This window comes from Pteronotus mesoamericanus, unplaced genomic scaffold (assembly GCF_021234165.1).
Source record: "Pteronotus mesoamericanus isolate MK-2021 breed Mesoamerican mustached bat unplaced genomic scaffold, CSHL_Meso_final contig_22, whole genome shotgun sequence".
Classification (NCBI taxonomy): domain Eukaryota; kingdom Metazoa; phylum Chordata; class Mammalia; order Chiroptera; family Mormoopidae; genus Pteronotus; species Pteronotus mesoamericanus.
The window spans coordinates 8,677,940-8,705,284 of record NW_026555090.1 but is presented as its reverse complement, the minus strand read 5'-3'; the positions used below and the strand labels follow the sequence as shown (position 1 = coordinate 8,705,284).

At 51.9% G+C, this 27,345-nt stretch overlaps 1 protein-coding gene across 4 annotated transcripts in view; it reads right to left on the bottom strand.

Moving 5' to 3' along the window:
- The window catches only part of GAS7 (growth arrest specific 7), a 202,444-nt gene that overhangs the window by 86,706 nt on the left and 88,393 nt on the right, over positions 1-27,345 (bottom strand). Inside the window, exon 1 of one of the 4 annotated variants that reach the window (XM_054571248.1) lies at positions 17,902-17,967. The exons of 1 other annotated variant lie outside the window; for it this stretch is intronic. Coding sequence is in view for 1 of the 3 variants with exons in the window: in XM_054571247.1 (XP_054427222.1) it covers positions 2,740-2,742 (3 nt within the window). In the remaining 2 variants the exon portion in view is untranslated. Of the gene's footprint in view, positions 1-2,739; positions 3,267-17,838; positions 17,863-17,901; positions 17,968-27,345 lie in introns of those variants that run through there. 2 more of the 4 variants (XM_054571249.1, XM_054571247.1) reach the window with 2 other exon arrangements.

Below are 27,345 nucleotides of genomic sequence, written 5' to 3'. Positions count from 1 at the left end.
GGCTAAAGGAGAAAAAGAAATACTAGTGAAGCCCCCTCCCCAGCCTTCTTTTAGTATCAAAGTGCAAAACCCCACAATGCCCCATGCCATTGTTCCTGGCACTTTTTAAAAACATCTTTATTGTATTTTTTTTCATTACTATTTAGACCCCTTAGACCCTGCCCCTCTCCAGCAATCACCACACTGTTGTCCATGTCCATGAGTCTTTTTTCCTTTTCGCTTAATCCCTCCACCCACTTTCTAAAGCTGTTATGCCTCTGAAGGAAGCCAAGTAAGCAAATCTATCAAGCATTCTGTTTCATTCAAAACAGGCCAAGTGGTGAAGTGAAGAGGGAGTTGAAAGTTGCTAGCTCAGGCCGTCAAAGGTCATAGGTGCGTACCTCTCGCAAGGCAGCCTGCCAGGAACTTCAAGGGCAAGCGAGCAGCTGCTGCTCACAGACGCCCTGGGGGCAAGAGCAGGCTTCCTCGGGGAGCTGGGGCCCTTTCAGAGACCAGAGACCAGAGATCAGCGGCAGCGGCCCGCGCAGGTGGGTGCCTCTGCTGCCTGCCTGCGATACAGCTGGTCCAGCTTTGTTGTTTGCTGGTTGTAAGACGCAGGCACCAAATGAAAACCACGGCAGCAAGTCCTCTCGTCATAGAGACTCAATGCAGCCCCTGTGCAGTGCTAATGCCTGTGCTCCAGGTGATTCCAATCACAGACTTCCGACGCGAGACCCGGTCTCCTGCGTGTCCTAACCGGCGGGAGGTGGAGGCTAACGGGGGCTGGAACCCTTTTGGCGAGTCAGCACAATTCCTAGCAAACCAACGTGGCCGACAATCCTGAAGCATCTGCTCTGGTGCATAGAAAACTAGACACAGGTGGGAGCTATCGAGGTCCGGGACCTACCACTGCTCTGTGGGCACAGGATGTGAACTGGGAGGCCCCAGTGCCAGGCCTGAGCTGCCGCTGTCTTGCCGGGAGATCTTGAGCAACCCACTTCATTTCTGCCGGTTGGCTTCAATTTCCTCATCTTGAAAATACGGAAGTTGGACCAGATGGTCTCCAGGCAAAGTCACATTCAGGTGCAGACACGAGATTCAGAGGCATCAGACTCTCCCTGGAGCACTGCCCAGGCCCCAAATTCCTGGATCCTGCCCGCCCCCAGCCACCAAGGGGTCCTGTGCTTCCCCTTTTCACCGTGGTGAGCTGTGCTGGCTTCTCCTGTCCCAGGGGGCCTGCGTCTGCCTGCCTCTCCCCCAGAGCCCCACGCGGTGGAGCTCTAGTTGCCTAGCAATCAGGTTTCTACCCTAGCATCCGGGGCTTCCCTACATCTGAAGTTAGAACTCACCCCACGCCAAAGGCAGGCACCAGGGGAATGGCCCTGGGCCTGCTAGAGGTTGGCCCTTCTGTTCATCACTCACCCCGCACCCTGAACACACAGTCCCCTTAAGCATGGGCGCACCCCGCCGACGGCCCATGACGCACGCGCCTCAGGGTCCACCTCACCAACCACCCTGCCAAGGGCTTGGCCAAGGACCCTTTCCTGCTCCCTGAAAGCCCCCAGTGCTCCACTTCTGGGTTAATCCCTTCTTCCCCATCAACCTCCGGACGGACGCGCCCCAATCCCCAGCCCTCTGCAACCAGGTCCTGTCCGCGTGTGATGGAGCGCTCTGGGATCTTCACTGCAGCCTCTCCAAGTGCAGTGCCTGAATTGGCAGCATGGGTGTCGTCTAGGAGCTGTTAGAAATGCAGGGTCCCAGGCCTGCCCTACAGGCAATTCAGGTGCACCCTGACCTTTAAGAAGGCCCGCAGAGACCTTTCCTAGGAAGTCAGCTGACCCACCGGAGGCTGCTCCTGGGTAACGAGCACCATTGCTCATCCCCTGGCCCAGGGGCAGGCGTAGCCAGGCCCAAGTCAGAGGTCCCACCTACCCCGGTCAGTGGGAGGCTGCGTCCTGGAGGAAGGTGTGTACAAACACAAACTCGCCTTTCCATCAAAGCTGGACCTGCCTCAGCTGTCCAGAGCCCCCAGAGAGCAGTCGCTGAAGTCTAGGCTGATGGGAGGGCCCTCTTTCCCAAGAAGGGGAGGGCGCTACCTCGGAGGGGCAGAAAGGTTGGCGAAATAAGGCTATTCTACCCCTGAGTCTCAGGAGAACGTCCATTATTTTCATTCCGGCCACTGCCGCCACCACCAAACTGGACAGAAGCGTGCAGCCCATCCTGAACCTTTGTGCAGATACTGGGTTTACTAGGCAGATTCTCATACCTTCTGGGGAGCTATGTGCCCTAATGGGCTTTCAGCCTGTACTGTCCCACCTAGAACTGGGCCATGGGGTGGAAGAAGGTAGGTGGGTGTGTAGCCATAAGCCCAGCTTCAGATTTTGGAAAAGTTAAACGGGGGCGGCAATCTATGGACTCCAGTCCCCACAACAGAAATCTAAGTCACCATCCTGCTTCTTGGGTCACTGGGGAGCCAAGACTCTCTTCCCCACCACAAACACCCCTTTTTAAACCTGTTCCCTCCTCCCTCCCTCTTCTCCTGATTTCTCACACAACGGCCCGGTATTCCGTTCTCCCTGTTCATGCCCCTGGGCCCGCGAAAGGCGCCTCCCGACACGGGGCCTCTGCCCTCTCAGCTTCGCAGCTTCACAGCGAGAGCCCCAATCTCCGAAGGTTCAAACGCCAAAGTCATTTTAGAAACACACAGAAGGAAAGCAAGCTGGCCACACACAGCTGCAGGTGGGCGGCATGGATTCTTACCATCGGGGGTCAGCTAATCTTCTTTGGGGTTGCTAACTCGGAAGAGAGACTCAGGTCCTGTCTGAAGTCCCCAGACTCAGGGCTGGGCCCCCGCCAGCTTCCTCCACGTGGCACCCTCTGCGGGAAATGAGGCTGAGGCAAGCAGCTACCCCAGAGTCAGTGCTCTGGGCACCCTGGAGGATGTTCCTGTGGCTTTTCTCTCTGCTGCTCTTTCACAAAGAAGCCACTACATTGCACAGTTCCTTCCAAGCTGCTCCCGCTCTCATGGGGAAATCAGCAACGCACTCTGGACTTTCCAGATGCAACGTTTCTCGAGGCTTTCTTTCTCTCTCTCTTTTTTAAAACACTTTCTCTCTTTTTCCCCTTTCTCAGCTAAAAAAAGTTGGCTGAGGTCACGACATACAATGGCCAAGCCTGTGTCACTGACCAGATGCCTCCCACCCCCAGGCCCGTGGACAAGAGCGCCTTTGTCCGCTGTATTTTAGGCGGGACTCCCTGGGCCTGCCCAAGCCCTGCTGGGGAATGTTCCGCCAACTTCTTCCCAGCCCTAAGTCAGGGTTCTGGCCCCAGCCCCGGCCCCAGCTGTGTGAACCGAAGGCCAGATCAAACCCAACATAAAAGGAACAGAGAATGGTCCCCTGCTTTCACTCTGCCCTCATCACCTCCAAATCCGGACGGACAGCAAGCGGACGATGTGGTGTGTCTCAGATAAAAGAGGCCCGAGGATCACAAAGCTGTTAACTTACTTGCAAGTGGGGAAAGACTGGACCCTGAAAACAATACTGCATCCTCCAATGAACCAGATTTAGGTAGGGACTCGGGTCCTTGGTGAACATGTCACATCACTCCATTTAGAAAGCTTTGGAGCAGCTGAGGGCTTAGCACTTAAAATGCCACACATTTCTGTGTTTGCTTTCAGATGCAAACCTGTGGGACTTCAGAAGGTGATCCTCTGCATTGAAGGTGAGAAGATTTTCTGGAGGAACCAAGGTCCCGCGACCTGGGTGGTTTCCTGTAAAATCACTTCTCTCAAATGTCTGTGCCAGTTCAACGTCAGCTCCTCGGGTGGGGCGAGGAATTTCGAGCTGTCCTCTGCGGACCCAGGCCGATCAGGGCCACGCCCATGTCAGCTGGCCAGCGGAGATACGAGCAGCAAGGCCTCTGCACTGTGGTTGCTTCCCGCGCAAAATGGAGATGATCACAATGTATTTCTCAAAAGGCTGCTGTGAGATTCAAAGGGGGAAAATCCGTATACACACTTCATAGTGTGAGGGGGGATGAAAGGACTTGTACAAATGAGTCGGTGGTGGTGGCGTTACTACCAGCAGGGGTGAAGGGTAGGGGCCGCTGTATCCTGGGCACAAAAAAAGTTTATACTCAACAATAACAAAAAACACAGAACCTAATTAAAAATGGGCAAAGGACAGCTCTCCAAAGGAGGTATACAAGTGGCCATTAAACACATGAAAAGATGTTCCACGTCACTAATCTTTAGGGAAATGCAAATCACAATGAGATATTACCCAACACCCACTGGGATGGCTGCTTTAAAAAAGAAACGACAACAACAAAACCAAACCCAGGAGAGAAAAAAAACCAAGTGTGAGCAAGCATGTGGAGCAACTGGAACCTTTGTGCACTGTGGTGGGTATGTCAAATGGTGCAGCTGCTATGGAAACTATGGCAGTTCCTAAAAATTTAAACATAGAATTACCACATGATCTAGCGATTCTACATCTGGGTATAGACCCAAGAGATAGGAGAGCAGGGACTCAAACAGATATTTGTAGGCCCTGTTTATAGCTGCATTATTCACAATAGCCAAAGGGTAAAAACAACCCAAGTGTCTACTGACGGATGAATGGAAAGCAAATTGCTGTCTATACGTACAATGGGATATTATTCAGCCTCAGAAAGGAAGGAAGTTCTGACACATGCTACACGCGATGAGCCTTGAGGGCATTATGCTAAGTAAAAATAAGACAGTCACAAAAGGCCAAATATTGTATGATTCCACTTCTGTAAGGTTCCTAGAATAGTCAGATTCATAGAAATATCAAGTAGAATGGTGGTTGCCAGGTGCTGGGACAAAGGGAAAAGGGAAGTTATTGCTTAACGGACACAGAGTTTCACTTTTGCAAGACGAAGAAGTTCTAGAAATGGACCGCGGTGATGGCTGCCCAGGAACGTAAATGTTCTTAACGCTACTGAAAACGGTGACAGGGGTGCATTTCATGTTATGTGTATTTTACCACATATGCAAAAGATAGTTTAGACGGAGGGACCCTGGCCAGGGCGATGCGTGAGTCACATCACAAGAGACATGGTGGCGGGATCTCCAGGGAAGGGGACACGTGCCCCTGCCCCGGTCCCTTGGGGAGTGCAGTGATCCGGAGGACTAGAAAACGAGGTCGGGGCATCTATAGCAGGGCTTGCTATGGTCCAATCTCAGGGAAACTGAGGCAGCACAGTCAGCATCTTAATGTCAACTGCAGGCCCCTCGGCTTCGGAGCCTGGCACGCCCAGGAGCCCCTGGGGGTGGACGGTGGTCAGACACGTCAACTCCCTGTGTCCTGCATCTATAGTCCACCTTTCTGGTCCTTCCCTTCCAATCTCCATGGCAGCGCTCACTCTTCCTTCTCAAAGCCACTGGCAGGGCTGCCTGGGGGACACTTCTTCCCCTCTGTGACTGTAGGGTTCCAATCAGCTGCAGGAATGACAACGACGACCCCTTGCTGAGAGCCTGCCCTGGGCCAGGCGCCGCTCCAAGTGCTTCGCAGGTCTTATGTCACTTAACCCATCTAACAAATCAATAAGGAAGTTTCCATTATCGTCCCATTGAATAGAGGAGAAAACAGTGGCTCTGGGATGGGTCAGGAAGGATGGGTAGGACGAACAACTTTAGGGATTGGTGTCCAGCCTGAGCAAAGCCCCAGAGAAAGCAGTGTGGGAGGGCAGGGGGAATGGTGGGCGGACCACTTCCGTCAGGATTTAAGAGGCATGGAAGGTGAAAAAGCAGTAGCTAAGGGTGGAGTCAGACCATGGAAGGCCATGAGAAGATCAAGGCTAAGAAATTCAGACTTCCTCCTACAAGCAAGAAGAAACCATGGGTGGGTTTTGAGCCAGGCAGAAAACATCACCAGCTTTGCACTCTGGGTGTCTTATCCCAACACCAGGGAATAAAAAATGTTAAGAGACTAAAGACAAGGAATTGGTTATGGGATCTCCCGCCTTTTTTTTCTCCCATTGTGAAAACAAGAGCCCTAGCCAGGTGGCTCAGTTGGTTGGAGCACTGTCCTGCACACCGGAAGGCTGTGGGTTTCATTCCCAGTCAGGGCACATGTCTAGGCTGCGGGTTTGATCCCCAGTTGGGGTGTGTACAGGAGGCAGCTGGTCGATGTTTCTCCCTGACATTGATGTTTCTCTCCCCCCCCCCCACTTCCTCTCTCTCTAGAAGCAGTAAAAACATGTCCTCAAATGAGGATAAAAAATACAAATAAAAATAAAAAACAAGAGAAATGCTTAACTCAACAGTTGTAAAATGGTCCCAGCTGAGCCACAAGAGAAGCCCGTGAGCAGGGTCCAGAGATGAGGAGCCAGCTGCCCCCAGCTGTCGCGTTTTCCGCACATTCTCTCTCTCTGGAGTGGAAGCCAGGTGGCAGACCCACCCCCGACCTTTGAGGTCAGCCAGCCATGCCACAGGAAGACACAGATAGGAGCAGGCGCACCTCAGCTCCTGGACACGGGCTTCCACCCATGAGAAAATAAAGGCAAAACTTCATTTGCACCTAGACAGCCAAGACCCTCACCTCAGTCCTTCAGGTTTTCTGGGATGAAAACGGCCATGGAAGCTTTCACAGCCCGTAACTTCTTGGTTTTATAACAGCAAAGAGGGCGTTTTTAAGGCCGCTCGGCCTTGGCACCACTCTGACACTGTGTCGTTACATGGATGAACAGATTCGACCACACACAGTAGGGCGCAGCATAGGCACCACAGGAATCACTGCCATCCGGTTCCCATTGTGGCCTCCTGCCGATGGCAAGGGACCGTTCTGGGCCGTGATAAACCAGGCGGCTAATAATCTGCCCCGACCTGAGCTAAGCAGCACACACCAGTCGTGCGGACGTTTTACTCCTTAGGGTTACCAGAACTAATAGGTCAGGGTGTGTACAACTTGCAGATGCATTCTAATGTGTTTCCCGTTTGGGGTTATCCTGCCTTCTGAACGAAGAAGTCACTTTGTTTTTGCTTGATTGATAGTCCTCTATCATTAGAGTTACTGGGAAAAGCATGAATTGTTCTCCCCTTTTGGTGTCTGCAAATAGGTAAGTTTCTACATATGGGGCCGTGTGAGCAAATGAGAAACAGTAGGAAACCCATGATCCAAAAGCAAAAAGACGGACAATCATTTCCGCCGAGCTGTATTCTTCCGGAGTTTAATGGAGTCAGATGTGGCCAACCCTCCTATTCTTAGTCTTTGCTTCAGCCGAGTTGAAAGCTGTCAACCAAAATAGGCCAGATTTCCTATAGGCCCTTGTCTTCCATAGAACAAATTGTGTTGTCTCATACTGATAATTAATAAGACAGAACATCTGGGTATGGCGATGACTCACTTTTTCTAAATGCTTCACAGGCATGAAGGGAGAAATCATTCACCAGCCCGTGCAGACTCCAGGGTGCAGGATCTCAAAGACCCCCAATTCCTGCTATGCGGCCCCTTGGCTATGTGATCAATCAAGTACCTAACAGTTACGAACTACCTTCTCCTGAAGGCTGTGGACAATACAGCAAGTATATAATACAAAGGACTGGACTTCTAAAATGTGGAAGATAAGGCACAAACACAAGGGAAAAAAAGAAAGAACTATACAAGGGAGTCTATAACAAATGCCAGGTGAGAAACTGACAAATAATAAGAGCTATCAGAATCCAGAGGAGGGCGACATTGCTTTTGACTGGGGTGGTCCAGAGAGGCTTTGCAGAAGACAGAGTATGCCTGACAGCAGGAATGAAAGGAGGGGCTCGACCAGGGCAGAGGGACATCAAGTAAGAAGCAGAACGTGCCTGGGTGACAGACAAGACGTGGGGGGAACGAGAGAAAGTAGAAGTTGAGTCCGAAGGGAGCAAGAGAACGAGAACTAGTAACCCAGACAGGATCGGCTGCGGTGGGAGCCAGTCTGGGAGGATGTGGGAGAGTTCGTTGGCTGCATCCCTAAGTTCAAAGTGATCAGAGCATATGCGGCAAGCCTGGTCCTCGGCACCCAGAGCCGGAGCATCTGCCCGGGCAAGGCGGTGAAACCCTGTGAGTCGGCTTGGCCTTCGTAAAGGGTGAAGAGCTGAACTTCGAGGCGTGTTCTCACATGGCGGGAGAATGGATTCTCCCTGACACTCCTCAGACCCAATCCGTTCCTCTCCTGTGCCCTCCACCGTGCATGCAGACCCCGGGACCCCTCTCCAGGATGCTTGATGGCAAGAACCAACTCTCTGTTCTTTTCCCCTCCACTCAGCACAGGCCTTACGCTCATGATGGGGAAGGAATGAACATGAATTCTGAGAATCAGCTGCCGACACCAAATGAGGAGGGAGGCCTAAGAAGAAATGAAAGTTTACAGTGCCCGAGTGAAATACCGGAGAAAACGCACACTAATTACAAAGAGGTGTCTCTCCCTGCTAATCTCAGAGAGCTGGGCATGCGAATTGGATCTTCGCACACAGGGGGCTGTGGGCGTGAGACACATGGGGAAGGGAAGTAAGACATTAAGACAGATGCCATTGGAGAAGAAAGCAAGAAAGAGGACAAACGGGGCTGCAGGGAGCGGCCGGCCCCAGGCCCGCCGGGTTGGTGGCTCCCATGAGGTGACTGAGAGCCAGTTCCTGGCACTCAGCATGGTTGGGTCCGAGGTGCCTCATCAGTTCAGAATATCAGAGAACCAGGCAGTAAAACAGCAGTGCACCAAGTGAGAGCTGGTTTGCAAACAAGAACTGGACTGGGACACCTGTGCATCACTGAGTCTACTGGCGAGAAACTGTGGAAGGGAGTCACCTTCCACCAAGTGCACGGAGTGCCAAGGCCGGTGACAGACCATCTACACATGTACACTCTCTGCTGGTACGCGCGAAGTCTACGTAGGTCCTGGCTTGTCCAGGAATGAGTGAATAAAGTGGGAAAAGCACGTGGAATAAGAGCAAGTACGTGACATCCTGAAGGCTCCAAGGAAGAACGCATCTCAGAAAGTAGTAATTCGGAAGAAAACGTCAGGAAACTGCTAGAATGCAAGAGAAGTTGTGACCTCTTTAAAAGAGGAACAGGAATTTGTAATGGAAATAACAGCCAAAATGGAAACACTGACACAAAGAAGAAAACAGATGAGGTCATGATTATATGAAAATCGCTCATTCAAATCCTCATTAGCAGCTGTGAATAAATAAAAATATAAAAAATTAATTCAATGAAGAGCGAGGTAAACTTAAAAGGACCTCCCTAAATTGCTAAGTCAAAAAGGATAAGAAATAAAGAAGCAACGTATGATTAATAAGTGTTCCATTAGAAAAGACCAGAACCAATAGATTAAAACCAATCATCAGTTACAGAAATAATAAAAGATAATTTAAAAATCATGCAAAAAACAGACAAAGAGAAAAGTTACCTAGGAAGTCAGTGTTTTTAGCTCACTGCTCACCAGGGCCTGGCATTGCCCCTCTGGAAGTGCTAGGAAGTGCTAGAAGAGAAATCCTACTGAAGTCAAAGTTTTTGGAGGCGTGTTCATTATTTTGTTCATTACTAAGGGTCATCAGTAAACATTTGTTGAATGGTGGAACAAACTGAACTTCAAATATGAGCTTCTGTCTCAAAAGTTTGAGATCTAAGACATACATACCTAGACAAGTTGTGTCAATATCTCCTGTGCAAGAAAGAGGAAGGTTCTCTTAGACACACCAGTGAAGATGCCACCCACTTGAGGCACTGAGAGAGAGCAGAACGAGGAAGACAACGATGGGGACACATGTACCTGTGAATCATTTCTTACTCAGTGCAGACCCCAGTCCAGGAACCCACGAACTGTGTGCCACCCAGTGGGCCTTCCAGCTCGGGGTGAAGCTTGGTGCCCTAGCACTTGTCCACCTCTTCTGCTCCCTCCCCCCATCCTGGAACCAGGATACACGCTTCTCCTGCAACGTCCTTCAAGGTCAGTGCAGACGAAGCCTCAGGCCACGGGGGAGAAGCTCTCCGAGCTGATGCTGCCTTTTCCTCTGAGCACATGCCGAGAGTGCGGGACTGTGGTGGCTTTGGGACACTGTGCTAGGAGGAGCACCAAACAAGAAGTCTTTGTGTCCTCCTTCCACCCAAGCCATGCTGCGCTGTGTAAAACCCCAGAGTGGCCACTTGGTTGCCTGGGAACATGAGTAATGATTTTCTGCATATTTAAAACTCATTTTAAATGAACCAAGTCTTTCTTCCCTCCCTTAAATCAGTAAAGACTAATAAACCACCCAGTGACCGATGTTTTCTGTCATCAAAATCCTCTTTTATACCCTCTTCTAAGAGCTGTTCGTGCTTTAGAAATCAGAGTCCGCAGTGTGATCTCAACTATGGAAAATAATGCTCTCCCCACCCCAAATGAAGAACTAAGGCAACGCACAGAAATGTTAACAAGGGCTATCTTTGTATTGTGGGATTCTTCTGGCTGTTTCCATTGTACTATTAATTGTATTACATTTAAAATTTTTATTTATTTTTTCCTTTAAAAATAAAAATTTAATTTTTAAAATGTCTTTATTACTTTTATAATTAGAAAACTGCCACCCTCCCCCCAAATCAACATATACAATTCCAAATATACCATATGATCCCAATCATGTAGACAAACATATACAGTAAAAAAAGGGGAAAGAATGCTAAATATTTTTTATTACTTCTGCTTTTCTGTATTTTCTGAGTTTTCTTTGATGAGCATATTAAATGGGGACAACTGTAATTAAACAACAGTAAAAAAAAAATTTATTCCCCCATAAGCATAGTGTTATTTAAAATACTTAGACAATATTTGCTAACAAAATCCCCCTTGGCAAAATCCCCCTCATATCTCACTTGCCATCTCCTAAAATGAACACTGTTTATCAGATTAGGATTTATTATACTGTGTTTCAAATGGCAGGAAGACCTGAGGGGACATTTTTAAGAAAATGAACTTAATTAAGATAACATGAGCAAAAGTCAAGAATATTCTCAAAATCAGAGATGAAAAGGAGCTTAGAGACCATTTGGCCCCATGTTGCCATTTAACAGATGGGGAACCCGAGGCCCAGAGACAGATGGGGACTGGATACCATGGCTCCCCTGTCCCGAAGCAGAGGCCCCTCCTTCTGACTCCTTGGCAACCCTAAACCCTGGTGTTGATGTTGCCATCGTGACTAAATGGCTAGTTCTGGTCAGGTGGCATGGCCGAAGCCAGAGCCCCAGCTAGGATGGCTCCTGGGCTGACCCCAACACTGTTCTGTGCAGAGTGACCCCATCCATCAAGTATGGCTCTCCACTCACCCCAAGCCAGTCCCGTGTTTGTGGCCAGTGAGCCCCTGAAGGGAGGGGGAGCAGAGAGGAAACACCTGTGCACACAAGAGGAGTGAGGTCATAAACGCACTTGATTTTCCCTTTGGCAAATCCTCTTCTGCCTATTTTCCCCCCACTCATTGAAACTCCATTCCAACAAGGGAGCCTGGAAGATTCCAGAAACTTCTAGCAAATACAACCTCCACCCAGTGACAGGGATTCTAAAACAAGGGGTGTATGGGTGCATTGGGATGCGGGTGTGCATAAGAAACAGAAGCTACAACCCCCACAAATCACTCAGTTGCCCACAGACATCCATTTGCTTGTCCCCAAACCCAGCTTCCAGTCTTGAGCCTGGCAAAGAGGAAGTTCAGTACAGGTGCTACGGGTGACCATCCATAAAACCTCAGAAGTCACGTCCCCTCTTGGAACTTCATATTTTTTCCTTGTGCACATGTAAAAATGGAAATGCCACCACCTACTTCACTGAGTTCTTGTAAAGAGTTGAGGGCTAACACCATGGTAGGTACCCTGTAATATCAGCCTTGCCCCATACTTCCTGTTCCTATTCAATCACTCAGCAACCTTTGAGGAAGGGCCGCATCAGCTGATGTCACCAACACTGAGTCGTTCACGTTGCACGGCCTGGATTTTCCCAACTGCCCAGGCTACCCTCCCCAGAACGACACACTCTAACTCTTCTGGCACAGACGGAGCTCATCATGGGGGCAGGAGACAGGGCATACGATGCAGAATTACAACACTCAGTGGACAAGACTAGAGTTTATGAGACCGTGGAGCCGAGAACACCCACGGCCACAGGGGCCACTGGGAAGTGGGCAACCTCCCCCCCGCCCGCACAAACCACACCAAGACCAACACGCCCTGGACGATAGCAGCAAACCAACCAAAACAAGGCCCCGGCCACCTTCCTGGGCTGCCTGCCAACACCCTCGTTTGAACTCTGCTGCTTTCCCCAAGGGTACCCCAGAGAGCACGTCTTACACTTCAAGCTCCTAAAAATGATCCTGGTTGGATAATAGGAAGGACAGAGGGTTAGGTTTCTTTTTCCCTCCACTGCACATCTGCAAAGCCGACTCCGCAGCCTGTACTTCACACTGGACACTTTCAGTTGTCCTTCGTTCCTGAAGCACTACCTACTGCGGGCTGGTACCTTGTACATACCGTAGCTTACCTGATCTTTATGAGATCATCAGGAGAGACGTGTTCTTATTTTCGTTTTATAACTGACTAAACCCAGGTCTTGCCTGAGGTCTTAGAACTAACACACACAGAACCGTTTGAATCTCGCGTCCTATGTCGAACTGGAGAAATTCCTCCTCACCAACTTCTCCCACTGGCCCTGAGGCTCCTCTGCAGCGTGTCCTGGAGCCTCTGCCCAAAGGCAAATGCTCCAGGTAGACGTTCCAGCTGAAGCCATGGTCAGCCAAGCCCCTAATTATCAATTTCACAGAGGAGAAGGTAATGGCCGACTGTCAGCAGGCGCCTCATTAACTGCAGGCAGAGGTGTGAGGGGGGAGCAGGAACGCGCCAAGGTCAGCACTGCCGAGCAAAGAGCCCTGGCCAGCACCCGTGGCGAAACGATACCCGAGAAGAATGTCAGTTTGAGGGGGCAGAGTGTGGAGCTCGGCAGGCAGCCCCCGCCCATCCACATGAAGCAAGAAGTCAAGGTGGCATCAGGCTCAGCTCCCGGCTGGGCTGCAATCTGGGAGCTGGGGTTCAACGCTCCAGCCCGGACGGGAGCCCTCCTTGCTCTGCTCAGGGGCCAGGCTCCTCCCTCCTGGCTGTCTCCTGGGAGATGCGGCCCCGCCCCAGCCGGCCGCCCTCCCACGCAGGCCGGTCCACGCCCCACCTCCACGCCTACGCGTGTTGGGGTGGCCCCGGGGGGAGCTGTCATCACCCCTGTTGCCTGAGCTCCCCAAGTTTCTAGACACAGAGAACGTACCCAACAAGGACATGTTGAATAGATGGAGCCCACCTAGCCTCTGAGTAGGCTTTGTCAGCCCTCTGAGAAAGAGGGTCTCTTACTTTCCTGGGGTCGCCTGGGTGCCGAGGTGAGGGCAGAGGAAGCAGGGGGACCGGAAGGTGGAGGGAGAAGCGCTGCCCACGCCTATATCAGTTTTAGGCAGGAGGGGGTCTAACATCCTGAAATGCCTCCAAAGGTCCTCAAACCACAAATGAACACAGTGGGGGGTCATCAGTGGCTTGGCTGGGGTCTCTGAAACAAGCCTCTCAGGGGCCGAGAGTCCTCCAAGTACCATATTTTGCTGTGTATAATGCCCACTTTTTTGCCCAAATTTTTGAGGGGAAAATAAGGATGCACATTATACACAAGTAGAAATAATTCCCTAACTATATGAATGTTTTTAATTTTTATTTATGCTTATGTGTTAAAAGTGTAACTCTAAAAAGCAACAACAATATCTGTTCCAAAACAGTACCTGGAATGTGATAATTGGTTTTATATATAAGTAAAAAATTGAATTAAAAAATTAAAATGAAAGACGTTTTTCTGAAAGTTTGGGCCAAAAATGTGGGTGCGCTTTATACACGGGAGTGCCGTATACATGGCAAAATATGGTAAATACATTTGGAAAATCTTGACTGTCTTGGCCGGCTTGGACTAGCCACTAAAATAATTAAGCCATTTGCCAGAGAAGCAGCGGACAGAAGCCAAGTGATCATCTACGACAACAGCTGTCTGAGTTATCAGTGCTCGACTTGAAATGTGCACGTGTGAGCTTGGCTTTTACCCACACGGCTTTAAAGAGATGGCATGCTATTTCCACCTGAGGACAAGCAGCCTACGAATGCCTGCCCATCTTTGATAAGCTTGAGCCACCAGCTGGATCTCTCCCGACATAATCCAATTCCCTGGCCTTCTTTGCTACAGTCATATACTACAACTCCCCTGGGAAGCAGGCCTGGTGACCATCTATCTCTCAGGACAGCTGAAGGCACCCAGAGATGCAAGCGCCGACTAGGCGGGAGCTGGACACAAAGGGCTGGGACTTGCTGAGGTCCCGTAGCTGGCAGGACCCCTCCCGCCCTCCAAGCACACTCGGAACTCTGCCTGCGGCGTATGCGGTGTAGCCCTTAACGCCTTCTCTCAGGCTAGGGGTCCCCGCCTTTCCTCCGCTCTGGATCGTCAGGGGTGGGGGGCGGCCACAGCAGGCGCAGGCACCCCACCAAGCTGCGGATCGGCGGTTCTCACCTCCTGCTCCTTGCACCGTACCAGGAGGGCCGCTACAGCACAGAGTGCCCGGCCCTACCCTCTTCGCTTCCGAGTCAGTAGGCTTGCGTGGCACCAACAACCTGCCCTTCTAACAAGTTCCCAAATGATGCTGCTACTGGTTCACGAACCACACTTCGAGAACCGCGGATTTCTCCACGAGGGGGAAAATGAGTCTGTTCTGCCTTTATCTCTAGAAAACTGGTCTTTAGGAGACCAATAAATAAATTCATGTTCAGAAAGAAATAGGCTCTTAAACATCTTGCGAAACACAGCCCTTTTATCTTCCCTCTTTTCATAGACATGGGCACAGGATATATTTCACATTTCCCGAAACATAAGAAAAACATCAGTCAAACAAATAATAGCAACTGTCCCATTACAGGCTCAGAACTCGATAGAGCAGAGATGGGTAGGAACTGTGGCAAACTGGCAAACCTGCCACTCATCCTCAGCATATTGTTGCCATGAGGACTACTGGTGGCTCAGTGTTGCCAAAGCTACCCCTTTTTTGCAAGAAAAGCTGATAATCTGAATCTGTAATGTGAAATCGGCTGATTTTTCAGTGTTGGCAGCCAACTCCAAAATTTCTACATGAAACCAGGGGCAAAAGCAAAAACAAAACATCCAACCAAAAAACCCCGCAGTTCTGCTCTTGATTTTGCCCACTGGCCACCGGTGTGGCACTCCTGGTTTTAATTGTTGGGTACTTGCCTAACCAGCCATTTGCAGAGAGAGCTCCCTGGTTTTAAAGACATGAATACCAGCATCCTGGACTGAGAGTGTGAACGAGCACCTCTGCCCTTGTGCTGAGACCTCTCACTTCCAGCCCCTCCTGGGGGTGTCGCTGGATGCCCGCTCCTGGGAGTCGGCACACGCCTCCCACGTGCTGCGAATGCCTGGCCAGCCCCTCTCGCCCCAGAGCTGGGCACCCCTGCCTAGGTCTAGCCTTCCTTGCCATGAAAGCACAGGACAAGGTTTCTGGGGCAGAAGGGACCCTGAAAAGTTTGTCCTACCCTGTCCATGGAAAAGTGGTCCCCCATCAGCTGATGAGAGGGGTCAGAAGTGGGGGAGGTGTGGGAGGAAGCGGAATAAAACAGCTGAAGGGGTGAGGCATGCTGCACCAGCTGGGGACACAGGCAGGGAAGGCGGTCAGCGGCAAAGCTGTGCTCTGAGCAGGGATTCGGGGGCCAAGGCGAAAGGGGGCACAGCAGCCTTGGGGAGGACACATGCACATCCCTGGGGCCTACAGGTGAAATGACACAGTTGCCACAATGGGCAGACTCCCATGCGGGAGCAAGACTCAACAGCTGGAAGCCAGCCCCTTGGAGCATGCCCATTGGGGAGGAAGGCTGGGTCGCCTCTCCTGGGAGAGTGCGGAATCCAAACGTGCAGGGCTCTGGGGCAAGCGGACCGGTGTTCTGGGGCTACCGGGAGGAGGGCGGGGAGCAGGGCAGTCGCTGCAAGAATCCCAGGCATCCCCCTCAATCCTCCCCTGGGGAGCTCTCCCTGTGGCCCCCGGCCCTGGGAGAAGGGGCTGCCACCTTGGGCCCAGCTGGCTGGCTGGTCCCCCTCTGCGCTGCCCGCTGCACCACGTCCGCTCCTCAGACGGAGGCTTGCAAGAGGCTCTCCCCGCTGAGCCCCTGCCTTCTCCCGGGCTTCTTTGGAAAGGAAGCCCCCGGCCCCTGCAGGAGAGGGTTCGGGTTCGTCGGGTCGCCACCACTCAAGGCCCGCAGTTGCCATACATTTGTTCTGAAAGTCTGACCCACAGTAAAAAGCACATTTTACTTCACAGCCCAAATCACACACAAAGCAACATTTTCATGCCACAATACTCCCCTTACCACATGCGACGCACTCCGATACCTTCCCATTCTCATTTTTACGCTGGTTAATACAGATTGCACCCATGATGTGGTTTGTGACTCAAGGCTCAAAACACACTGCTTTACCTGGTCCCGGGCTATGTTTTTAGAATCCCTTCCTTCACCTCCTTTTACAGGAATCAGAAATTCCTCCAACGAAACCCTTCACTCCCCTCTTCCTGACTGCCCAGCCCCTGCAGCCTGCGTACCACCCAGACACTTCGACTATAATCATACACATTTTTTCTTTTCAAGAACAGCGTCCAGGTCTTTGAGGTCTTTGGCACCTCAAGTATTTGTGGAGTGATGTTATAGCAGAGAAAGCCAGAATGAGACTTCCAACGACGACAAAACTGCACAGTGTCTGGCAACAGGACACGGAAGCCAGTCTTCAGAGAGCTCCTCTGCTGCTGGTGGCACCCTCTCCCTGTCACGGGGACACACGTGAGGGCGCCTGATGGTTTCCAAATGGCCTTGCCCGCACACGCATCACCCCCATCAGGACCTGAACGATGTCCCCGGCGGGTCTACCTGGGCGTGACATGACCCCCGCCCCACCCCACCCCAGCACACCGGGGGCAGATCTCACACCCGGCGCTTCGGTGCGGAAATAGAGCCTCAGAAACGTTGACACAATTTGTCACCCAGGCAGTGGCTGAATCCACACAAATCCCTGTTTTCTAGACTGTAACGTCCATGCTCTTTCCAGAAACCTAATGGCTTCTAATCCTGTTATATAATCCTGTGTTCACTACATGCCAACTTGTGACACAAGAAAGGAACACCCTGAGCATGCGGCCCTCTCTGCCACCCTGCCGCCCAGCTGTGCGCACCCATGAGCTGCCCTGACTCCCACCGGAAGGTGCACACGTGAGGGACCCCGACGGTCCCTCGGGACCTGGCCCTGACCCTCTCTCTCTCTGACTGGCTGGGTGATGTCTCGTAGAGCACGGCCCCTCTCTGCTCCCCCCCTCATCTACAGCCCAAAGGAGCCGAGCCTGCCGACTCCCGGGGCCCCTTCCAGGTGTCCCCTGAGAACTCTACCCACAGCATTTGGGGCCATTTGGCCCTGGCAGGAACTGACCACACTCAGGAACTAAGGAAACGCAAGCAAGAGGAGGAGGTGAAGATCCAGAACAGGGAACCGAAATAAGTCGAAGGAAGCAAGAAAACTTCACTTTGCACTGAGCTCACCTAAGATGTCACCACCCGCCCCCCACCCCGCATCCCCATCCCCCGCCCATGTGGCTTGCTCTTCTTTGCAGAGCCTTGGGTGCCCCGGTCCCCGTGTGGCCCAGGCTCACTGAGGGAATAAGGAGGGGGTATGTGGGGGAAAGAGAAGTCCCCCCCAAAGCAGAGCCAAGACCCTGCCCAGCAGGAGGCTGTCCAACGAAGGCCTCCCTTCCACAGGAGTGGCCGGCCTCCCGCTCACCTGCTCCAATGAGCTTCGAGCACCTGCCCTGAGGATCACTGCACACTGCGTGTTCCAACTCACCTCAGCCCCGCAGTCCCTCCTCTTGCAAATCTGACACGCTGGTCATTTTCTGTCACCAGTTCCACATCCGCTGCTTCCCCGTGGCGTCAGCTAATTCACTGTGCAAAGCAGCATTTATATATAGAAAGTTGCAGCCACGCAGGTTAGCATTAAAATAGAGACGACGTTGCTGTGGCAACCAAACAAATGATATTCAAAATGAAAGAGAAGTATGCTGCAATGGGGAAAGCATGTCCAAGCCTTCCAGAGCAGCTGCGCCCGGTCCCCCTAGGGCGGGTGGGATGGCCTCCAGAGGAGGGACCTTCCCTTCCATGAACCTCCTCCGCCCCATGAAGTCACCGCTCTGGTTTCAGCTCTGGCCGCGGCCCCCTGCACAATTCCTCCCCAAAGCCAACTCCGGCCTGCAGCGGACCTGAGGCCAAGGCTCTGAGGAGCATGATGAGCTCGACCAGGTACATCAGTGTGGAAAAGCGATACTCTTCCAGTCCCAGGGGAAGCAGCCGGCGGCCCTGCTGCCGTTAAGGATGCCGCTGGGAACGAAGGTGGCTCCTGCCACTGCCCTCGACAGGCAAGGAGCCAAGAGGCACCAGCGAGCGCAGGCTGCTTCATCTCTCTGAGCCTCAACCTAAAAGTAAGAGGGAATGGGTGGCCGGGGGATGGAAAAGTAACCTAATGCCTTCCACCTCTGTGGTTCTGGCATGTGCATCTTTTCTCCTTGGTCACCTCCTTTTTCCACTTTCCTCTTGTTTCCCTAAGCCCTGGGTGTGCGCCTTACTTAGCCCTGCCACACACGCTTGGATGTTGCTGGAGGCCTCAAGCCCGCACAGCAGCCACGGCGCCGTAGCTCTTGCTCAGCAGAGCCTCCACCCAGGATGTTCGCCACTGTCAGGTCAAAGGCGTGGGTTCCAGCATCCAGGGACCAGCCAAGAGGCTGGGGCCTTGGGCAACTCTCTGAGCCTTTCTGAGACTCATTTACACAGTTAGGCTCAGACATGACCTGCAGAGCGACTGGAACGCTCCCCTACGGCTGGTGGATGCAAAGTGGTGTGGCCACTCTGGAGAGCAGCTTGCAGTTTCCTATCGAGTCACATGTACACTTAACATATGGCCCCGTAAGCCCTCTCCTCGGTATCGACACAAGGCAAAGGAAAACACGTGTCCACACGAAATCTTATACATGAATGTTCAGAACAGCTATTTAAAAATATAATCACAAGCTGGAAACAACTCAAAAGATCATCAATAGGAATTGATGAAAAAATGGTGGTACCACCATACAATGGAATACTACTTACCAGTACAAAGGAACAACCTCCAAATTGATACATGCAACAACCTCCAACCACCTCACAGATATGTTGAGAAGCCAGTCTCAAAAGGTTGTACTGTACAATTCCATTTATAGAACCTTCTCAAAAATACCAAACCGTAGGGATGGATGTTACATGAGGAGTTGGGCAGGGAGGGTGTGAGTGCAGAGGGAGAGCATGAGACAGGATCTTGGGGTGAGGCAACAGTCCTACATCATGTTTGGGGAGGGGGTTGCATAAATCTATAATATGTATTGAAGTTCACAGTAATGTATACCCTCCCGAAAGCCAACTTTACTATATGGTGATATAAAAAATAAAGCAAATGCTACTTTCGCCTTGAAAAAGAAAAAAAAAATCACAGATGATGATACTACTTTCCCACAGGATTATTCAAATCAAAAGTGGGGTCCTTAGAGAGAAACTGTAAAGTCCTGAGAACTATTCGTTATTCATCCCGCTTCTAATTACAAAGATGCTCTTCTTGTTCAAGAGCAATGGTTCTCAGCTGTGGACCAGCCTCATCAGCATCACCTGAGTTTGTTCCGAAGCATGAGCCTCACCCCAGCCCTCCTGAAACAGAAACTCTGTCATCCGTTTGAACAAGCCCTTCAGGTAAGCGATTCCAATACACGCTGAAATCTGGGGGCCACTGGCCTCCATGTACCAGTTATCCAGTTAGGTCAGCCCTTCATGGAAAGGTCTGGCTGGCCCTTCAATATAAACCCATGGATACACATGACGTCTTCCTCCATATCCTAGTTGTTCACTGACTTCCTTTTTCTTCTCTCCCACATCTGCCCTTTGTCTGCTCCCAGGCATAGCCCAGCTGTTGCCCTGCAGGGAGGAGCCAAAGGCCACGGCTCCATCTGACCACACAGTGGCAGCAGGTAACACGGAACCACCTGTTTTTGCAGCCACAACTCCTGGAATGAAGAGTCTCTGTGACCAAAGCGTCTCTGTGACTGAAGCTGAGGACCAGCAAGGACACCTGGCTGTGCAAGTCCACTCGGAGCTTCTGACCCGGACCAGCTCCTGGGTCAGGACCGGAACTGACTGTGCCAGCCCACTTCCCCTAAATCCAACGGGAGCCTGGTGGTTGCCCCAGTAAACCCCAACTTCCTACTTGCCCCAGAACAACAACTTCAAAGCTGCTTCACATGGTTTCTGGCTCCGAAGCCACACAGAGATGATGGATCACAAAGCAGAAATCAGAACCATATGGATTTCATCTTCAGCAAAATAAACAGAATTACAGCATCGGGGTTGGGTCCAGAAACCAGGGGGCTGTGTGCTTGGCCCAGAGCCCAGGCCCGTGGCCCTCAGCGCAGGCTGGGCTCCGGGCCTCGCCTCCCCACGCCACGCCCACAGCCAGTGCCTGCGAGGTCTCTGCCTGCACTGCTGTTTCAGCTGACATTTCAGAGTTTTATTGAGTTTTTATATTCTCTTTTATGGTGCAGTTGAAGATAGCTCAGCTTCTTTTTCTAGTTTCATTCAAATACGCACAAGCACCGACAGGAAGACTGTGCCACTAATGACAGTGCGACAGGCCCAGGAGGCTCCGGGAGGGTGTGGGGGGGCAGCTGTGCCCCCCCTTACACCATCGGGCCCTTCCTCGCGGAGCCAGCCACATGGGGTGTGCGCACTCCCAACCTCACTGTCATCATAAACCAGGGAAACCCTTTCCCCTGCCGGTTTCTAGGCAAACAGCACGGCATGGCACATGGCCAGCGCTTCAGACCCAGGGCCGGTGTTGACCCACAGGTGACAGCAACGTCTGGAGACATGTCCTGGTTGTCACAATGGGGACTGAAGATGTGGGCAGGTAAATCAGTTTCCAATTGCTGCTGCACCAAATTACCAGACTTGGTGGCTTAGGACAACACCACGAATTTAGTATCTGAGAGGTCTGTAGTTCAGAAGTGCGTCTCACTGGGCTAAAATCAAGGTGCTGGCAGGGCTGCGTTCCCTGTGGAGGCTCTTGGGAGGGATCTACCTCCTGGTCTTTTTCAGCTTCTAGATGCCACGTGCATTCCCTGGCTTGTGGCCCCCTCTTCCATCCCCAAAACCTGCAATGGTGGGTCAAGTCCTTTTCACATTGCCAACACTCTGGTTTACTCTTTTCTGTCTTCTTCCACTTATGAGGCTCCTGTGATTTTATTGGGCCTGGTGGATAATCCAGGATAATATCCCCATCTCGTAGTCAGCTGATTTGCAACCTTAATTCCATCCATAAGCTCAGTTCCCTCTTGTTGTTAACCTAACACTCACGGGTTGCAGGCCATGATGAACATCTTTTGCGGGGAGAGAGGGTCATTACCATGCCTACCATAGGTGGCCACTGGCATTCAGTAATTAGGGTCTAGGGATGCTGCTAAACATCCTACAGTGCACAGGATTGCGCCCATAAAAAAGTATTATCCATCCCCAAATGTCAATAGTGCCAAAGCTAAGAGACCCTGGTGTGGACCCTGTCTTAGCTGGTTCCCAGTGAGCATGACTCCAGTCCATTGCCACAGAGAGGTCAACCGTAGGACTGTTGGAGATCACAGAGAAACTCTGACTCACAATTAAGGAGAAATTTTTATTATTTTGGTAAATATTTTAAAGTAGATTCTATAAGTGTTCTGGAACCATCCTCAAATGACTCTTCTTTGACACAGGAAATATACATAGACATTAAAAACATATAAAATGCACCTTGGTTAGAGAAGGCACATGAACACATAACTCTCTTTATGGGAATAATTTCAAATAACAGGCTAATCCGGCTTGGCCGTTGGGTTGCTTTTGGTCTCAGAAATCCCTGAATTAGCCAGCAGAGCTGCTCACATCCCCAGTCCCTGTTCCCTCGCCCTGGGCTGCTGAGCCACCGCTGGCAGAGGAATGTTCCCAATGGCCCTGCAGAGCTCAGTCCCCACACCAAATGCCCTCTGGCCCCAGAGCTCCCGCGGGCACCCGGGGGAGTGCCGCATTCTGTGAGTGAGGTCTGCAGCAGCTGGGGCTGCCTGGGCGAGGGGACAGCTACCCAGGAGTCCCTAAACAAGGGCCTCCTGCAAAGGATGGTCCCCCAGCAAAGCTTCCCCCAGCCCCACCCTGTAGTCCCAACTGGCTGGCACAGTTTCCCTGAGTGGATGAAGGGGGCAGCAGAGGGTGCCTCTGCGGTCTCATGGGGATGCCCCTGCAGGGACAGGCAGGCAGTCTGCTTACACCACTTTTTGTCATTCTGACAAAAGGAGTCCCTGCTTCTCCCCAATGCCATCAAAAGGATGCACAGAGGCACAGTGGTATCCGGTGGGCGTGAGTGCACGTACGCACCCATGTGTCCCCAAGGCCCCAGGTGAACCCCTGCTATCCTGCAGTCTCTGCCGGGCACAGTGAGGCACTTGTTTAACTTCTCTGTTGCAATTGTCCAGCATCTTTTCCAAAGCCACATCCCTGTTCCAAAGCATGGAAGCAATTGCTCTAGCAAAGCCCTGACATGACATCTGAGATACTTTGGGGCTTGGGACCACCTGTGTCAAGGTGTCATCTGCAGAGCACAGTGCATTTGTTCACTGGTCCATCCGACAAATGTTCTCCATGCATCTCTTATGCGCTAGACACCCCTTGCTAGACAGAGAGCCTTGCCTGCAGGGAGCTTAAATCCACAGGGAGAGAGTGGTAGGGCCCTGCTCTAGATATGTATGTGCATTAGCTCATTTAATATTCACACCGATGTTAGAGGCAGGTGACCTTAATTTGTCTCCATTTTCCAAAAATTACAACCATGGCAGCACGTGCATACGTGACGGTCATTCATTTGCTCTTCACCAACCCTCTGTGGGGTAGGTTCTCTAATTATACCCATGACTGAGGAGGAAACTGAGGTTCAAATCGTTAGCAGATGGCCCCAGGGGTGTGTGTGCATTTACAGCTAGGAAGCGTCAGCCCTGGCACTGGACCCCAGGTGGAACTGAGGCTTTGTCAGGGGGACAACCCAAGGTCACGCTCTTATCAGTAACACTGAAGGAGAGCAGAGCTTGCACATCTGGCTCTGGGACTCCTACTGCAGGGCCTCTCCTTCAACCTGTTCACCATCACAGCTACCGGACCAACACCTAGCGCAGCTCAACTCCTGGTCGCCCTCCCTGGCCCGGGGCTCCTGTAGGGCACCCAGGCCTGGGGCTCCCGCTTCCAAGGGGCAGAGGAAGTGCTCCAGCCACAGCAGTCCCTCTGTTGCTCAGTGCCCCCAGTGAGTCACCGCCCTTCAAAGGCTGTTACCAGAGAGAGCCCCATTGTAGCAGGAGTGCTCACCCCACTTCCCTTTTCCATTTCCCAAACACAGCTTTCACCAGATCCAGCATTAATCACGTATATGCCAGCTGAAGTTCAAAGATACTTCAGTGGGATTTTCCAACACAAGGGCCCAGCAGCGGCAGCTACTGCAGCTGCAGCTTCTCAGTGCCCTCACCCAGCCCCTCCTTAGGGACCTTCCAAATCAGCTTCTTTGTCTCCCATTGTGTGCGGGTCTGTGGGTCTGGTTTTCACACTTGGGATTCTTGCGGCAGAGCAAAAGCCTCAGTGGTAGGAACTGGCATTTCCAAGCACATGATGGGTCATATGGCGGCTTACAAGGTGTTTTACCAGCCTCAGGAACCACCAGGCTGGCAGCAAATATATCTTAACTTTGTAAATGTTATTAGATTAAGGACTTTGCGATAAGGAGACTGTCCTGGACGATCCAGCTGGGCCCTAATCAGTGTCCCGAGTGCCCTGATGAGACGGAGGCAGAGGGAGATTTTACGACACACAGAAGAGAAGGAGTATGCTCAGGCAGGCAGAGACCAGAGCGATCTGGCCACAAGCTAAAGGATGCTGGCAGCCACCAAAAGTTGGAAGAGGCTTGTGGCAGCTCTCTGCTGTATGTGCCCGCCTCATGGCCATGCGCACCCCTGCTTCTGATGAGTGTGCCCTGGTTTTCCTTCAGGGAAGCACCTTTCCTCCCACCTCTCCAATGAGCAAGTCCATCCCCTTGGCCATGATGACTAGTCCAGGGATGAGCAGGTGACCCAAATCAGTCATCGGAAGCTCAGTCCTTGGACTGTGGTTGGACTTATTGGGGAACGGGAGTAGTGTTACGATAGGAGGCAAGCCTGAACCTGCTGACACCTTGCAGGAAAAGCCTCCCTGAGAATGGAGCCAACACAGAAGAAAGGGGGCTCGTGGGGAAGAGAGGGTGGAAGGCAGAGAAAGACATCACACTGTGCTGGCGCCGTGAAGCCCCTTGATCGAGCCATGCTGGAAGCTGACATCTGGGAGTGTTTCAGTAACACCAGCCGATCGATTCCCTTTTTGTTTGAAGCCAGTCTGAGCGGGGTTTCTGTAACAGGCATTAGGAAGAGTTCTAACGTTCTCTTCCTAAAGGCCGGGGTATAATACATCGGCAAAAGCCCAAAGGACATAGAGTAGACTGGAAGTCCAGACCCTCCCTTCAGCCTGTACTGGTGGGTAAGCTCCTCTCCCAAAGAGAACTGCACTTCCAAATGCCCCCCTCCCTACCATACTAGTATCCTAGGGCCACTGTAAAGTTACTGCAAACCCGGTGGTCTAAAACTACAGAAATATCTTCTCTCAGCGTTCTGGAGGCCAGAAATCATGATCTGTGTCACTGAATGGAAATGAAGGTGTTGGCAGGACCCTCTGCCCCTGAAGGCTCTGGGGAGAAACCTGTCCTCGCCTCTTCCAGATCCCGGTGGCTGCCGCCTTCCCTTAGCTTGTGGCCTCACCACTCCGGTCCCTGCCTCCCTCATCATATACATTCCTCCTCTTCCGAGTGTAGTAGTAATTCTCCTTCTGCCTCCCTTTTAGAAGGGCACTTGAGATTGTATTCAGGACCTAGATGGATAATCCAGGAAAATATCATCTCAGAATCCTTAATTTAGTTACATCTGCAAAGACCCTTTTTCCAAAGATATAACATTACCAACTTCCAGGGGTTAGGATGTGAACATATCTTTGGGAAACATTACCAGCTGTCCAGATCTGGCCAAATCAGACTATATGTGAATGTGGATGAGACATGTCACCATTTATGCCCACATTGTTAGGCAAACAATTTCTGGTGCTTCACGGGACCTATACCACCTTCGGAAGCATGTGGCTCAGTGGCAGCCTGTTCACCCCAGGGAGGGGCGGTCCCTTATCATCCAAAAGGAATGTTCTTCCGGAGATAAGTGAGCCCATTAAGCTGTTGATTGCTGTGGAATATATAGCTCTTAACAAGCAAGTACAGCTTGGTACAAGCCACCTGTGTTTCTGCAGGCTGTCGATACCAAGCCCCCATCCCTCTTCTGCACAAAGACCCACCATCTCGCTGCCACCCACAACTCTGCCTGTGTCGGAAGGTCCCCTCTGTGTAACGTGGGAGTGTCCAGCCTCTCTCCTCCGTCTCTAAGCCCTGACCTCTTCTGAAGGTCAGGTCCCGTACACTTCAGGAAATTTTTCCCAATACCAATGCCTTGCAAAGCCCTGGCTGGGGCTTCACAGCATCATGGGACCAACTAGGCAGGCTGCGCGGCACTAAGGAAATAAGGAGTGTTGGGAAAATGGGCTCGGTGCAGAAGATATGCAAGAGAGCAGAGTGCCAGGCACAGCTGAGGGTGGGGCAGCCGCGGCAGGACGGCTGTTCAGGGGCACGTGGGGAGCTGGGGTCGGGGCCTGGCTACTTGGGTGTGAAACACAGCCTGACCTCAGACTAAGGTGAAAATAATTAGAATACTCCCTACGTGTACCCTAATTTTCCCAGTGACCGGAGATCTGTGGGATGGGGTAGGGTAGGGTGGAGAGGTGCCTTCCGTCTTGGAGGAGGGGGAGGGGCAGGGAACTGTGGGAGAGCAGGAGAGGATGACAGGATCCCAAGTGCAGCTGAGGCCGCTTCTTATAACTCAACTGATTGTGTGACCTGTAGCTGTTGTAAAGGGGGCTTTCAGGGGTGGGTGGTGGTCCATGCCAGAGGCACCTGAGAGAGGGAAGGGAAAGGGCCACCAGCTGGAGAGAATGGCTTCCCCCACCCGCACGCCCACCCCCCCTGTGGGCAGAGCAGAGGCTGGTCACATTGCCAGGGCATCAGAGCGGACCTGGGTCTAAGCCAGTGGCTGCTGCCGCCACCCCCGTGGAGGACTCGAGCGGCTGGAAGAAAGTCCCTCCGCTCTGACCACAACCCCAAGCCCACGTCTGCCAAGTGGAAGTGCTGTGTCAGGACCCGCACACAACGCAGAGCAGAAGCAGCTCTAGGGAAACGTGATCGAAGCCGGACGATGGAGCTTCCGCTGTGGTCTGCAGACGCGGCTCGTGGAGCAATGCCGAGCGTGGGGGTTTCCCAGAGCACAGAGGTTCCCGAAACACGTGCGGCACCGAGAGGGCCCCTTCGGTAATGCACACGATGACGCAAATGGTGTAAGAGGTTCACTTTTAAGTAGTTACAGTCATTTTAGGAAAGACCCTATAACTAGGACAGAAAGCCTGTGATGTCACTGTCGTTCTGGAAGTTGGCTAAGATCTGCTTTGACTGGCTCCTTGGGGGTCACTGAATATTGGAGTCCGAAGCGACCATATTTCTAGGGCAGCAAACCTCACACAGTGCAGTGGCGAAGGGTTGGGACCGCGTTCATATCGAGCTCACGTGGGCAAGTCCCGTGAACTCTCTGGACCCATCAGAGAATCCCATGAAAATGAAAATAATTGTAATGCCTCTTGCAAGGGTTAAATGAGTTAATATACAGAAAGCATTTTAAATTGGTCTGCCCCCCCCCACAAAAAAGTAAAACATAAAAAATAACATTGGCCTGCTCTTGCTTACACTGCTGTGAGGGGCAGCTCACTCTCCCACTCCGCAGCTTGGCCTCCTTCATAAAACGTGATGAAGGCTGGGTGCTTCCATGCCTCCGGCCGCCATCACCCAAGTCTCCTCAGCCTCCAGTTTCATCCTGACTCCCTTCAGCCCTCCATGCAGGTAAGCGCCCCACCTCTCTGAGCTTCCCTCTGCCCCGCCTGCCGCCACCTCCACGGGCTGGGGCATCAGACAAAAAGGCCAGCAGGACCACTGGCCAAATACCTCCTTTGAAACCCCGATAGAAAAACAAGGCCACCTCCC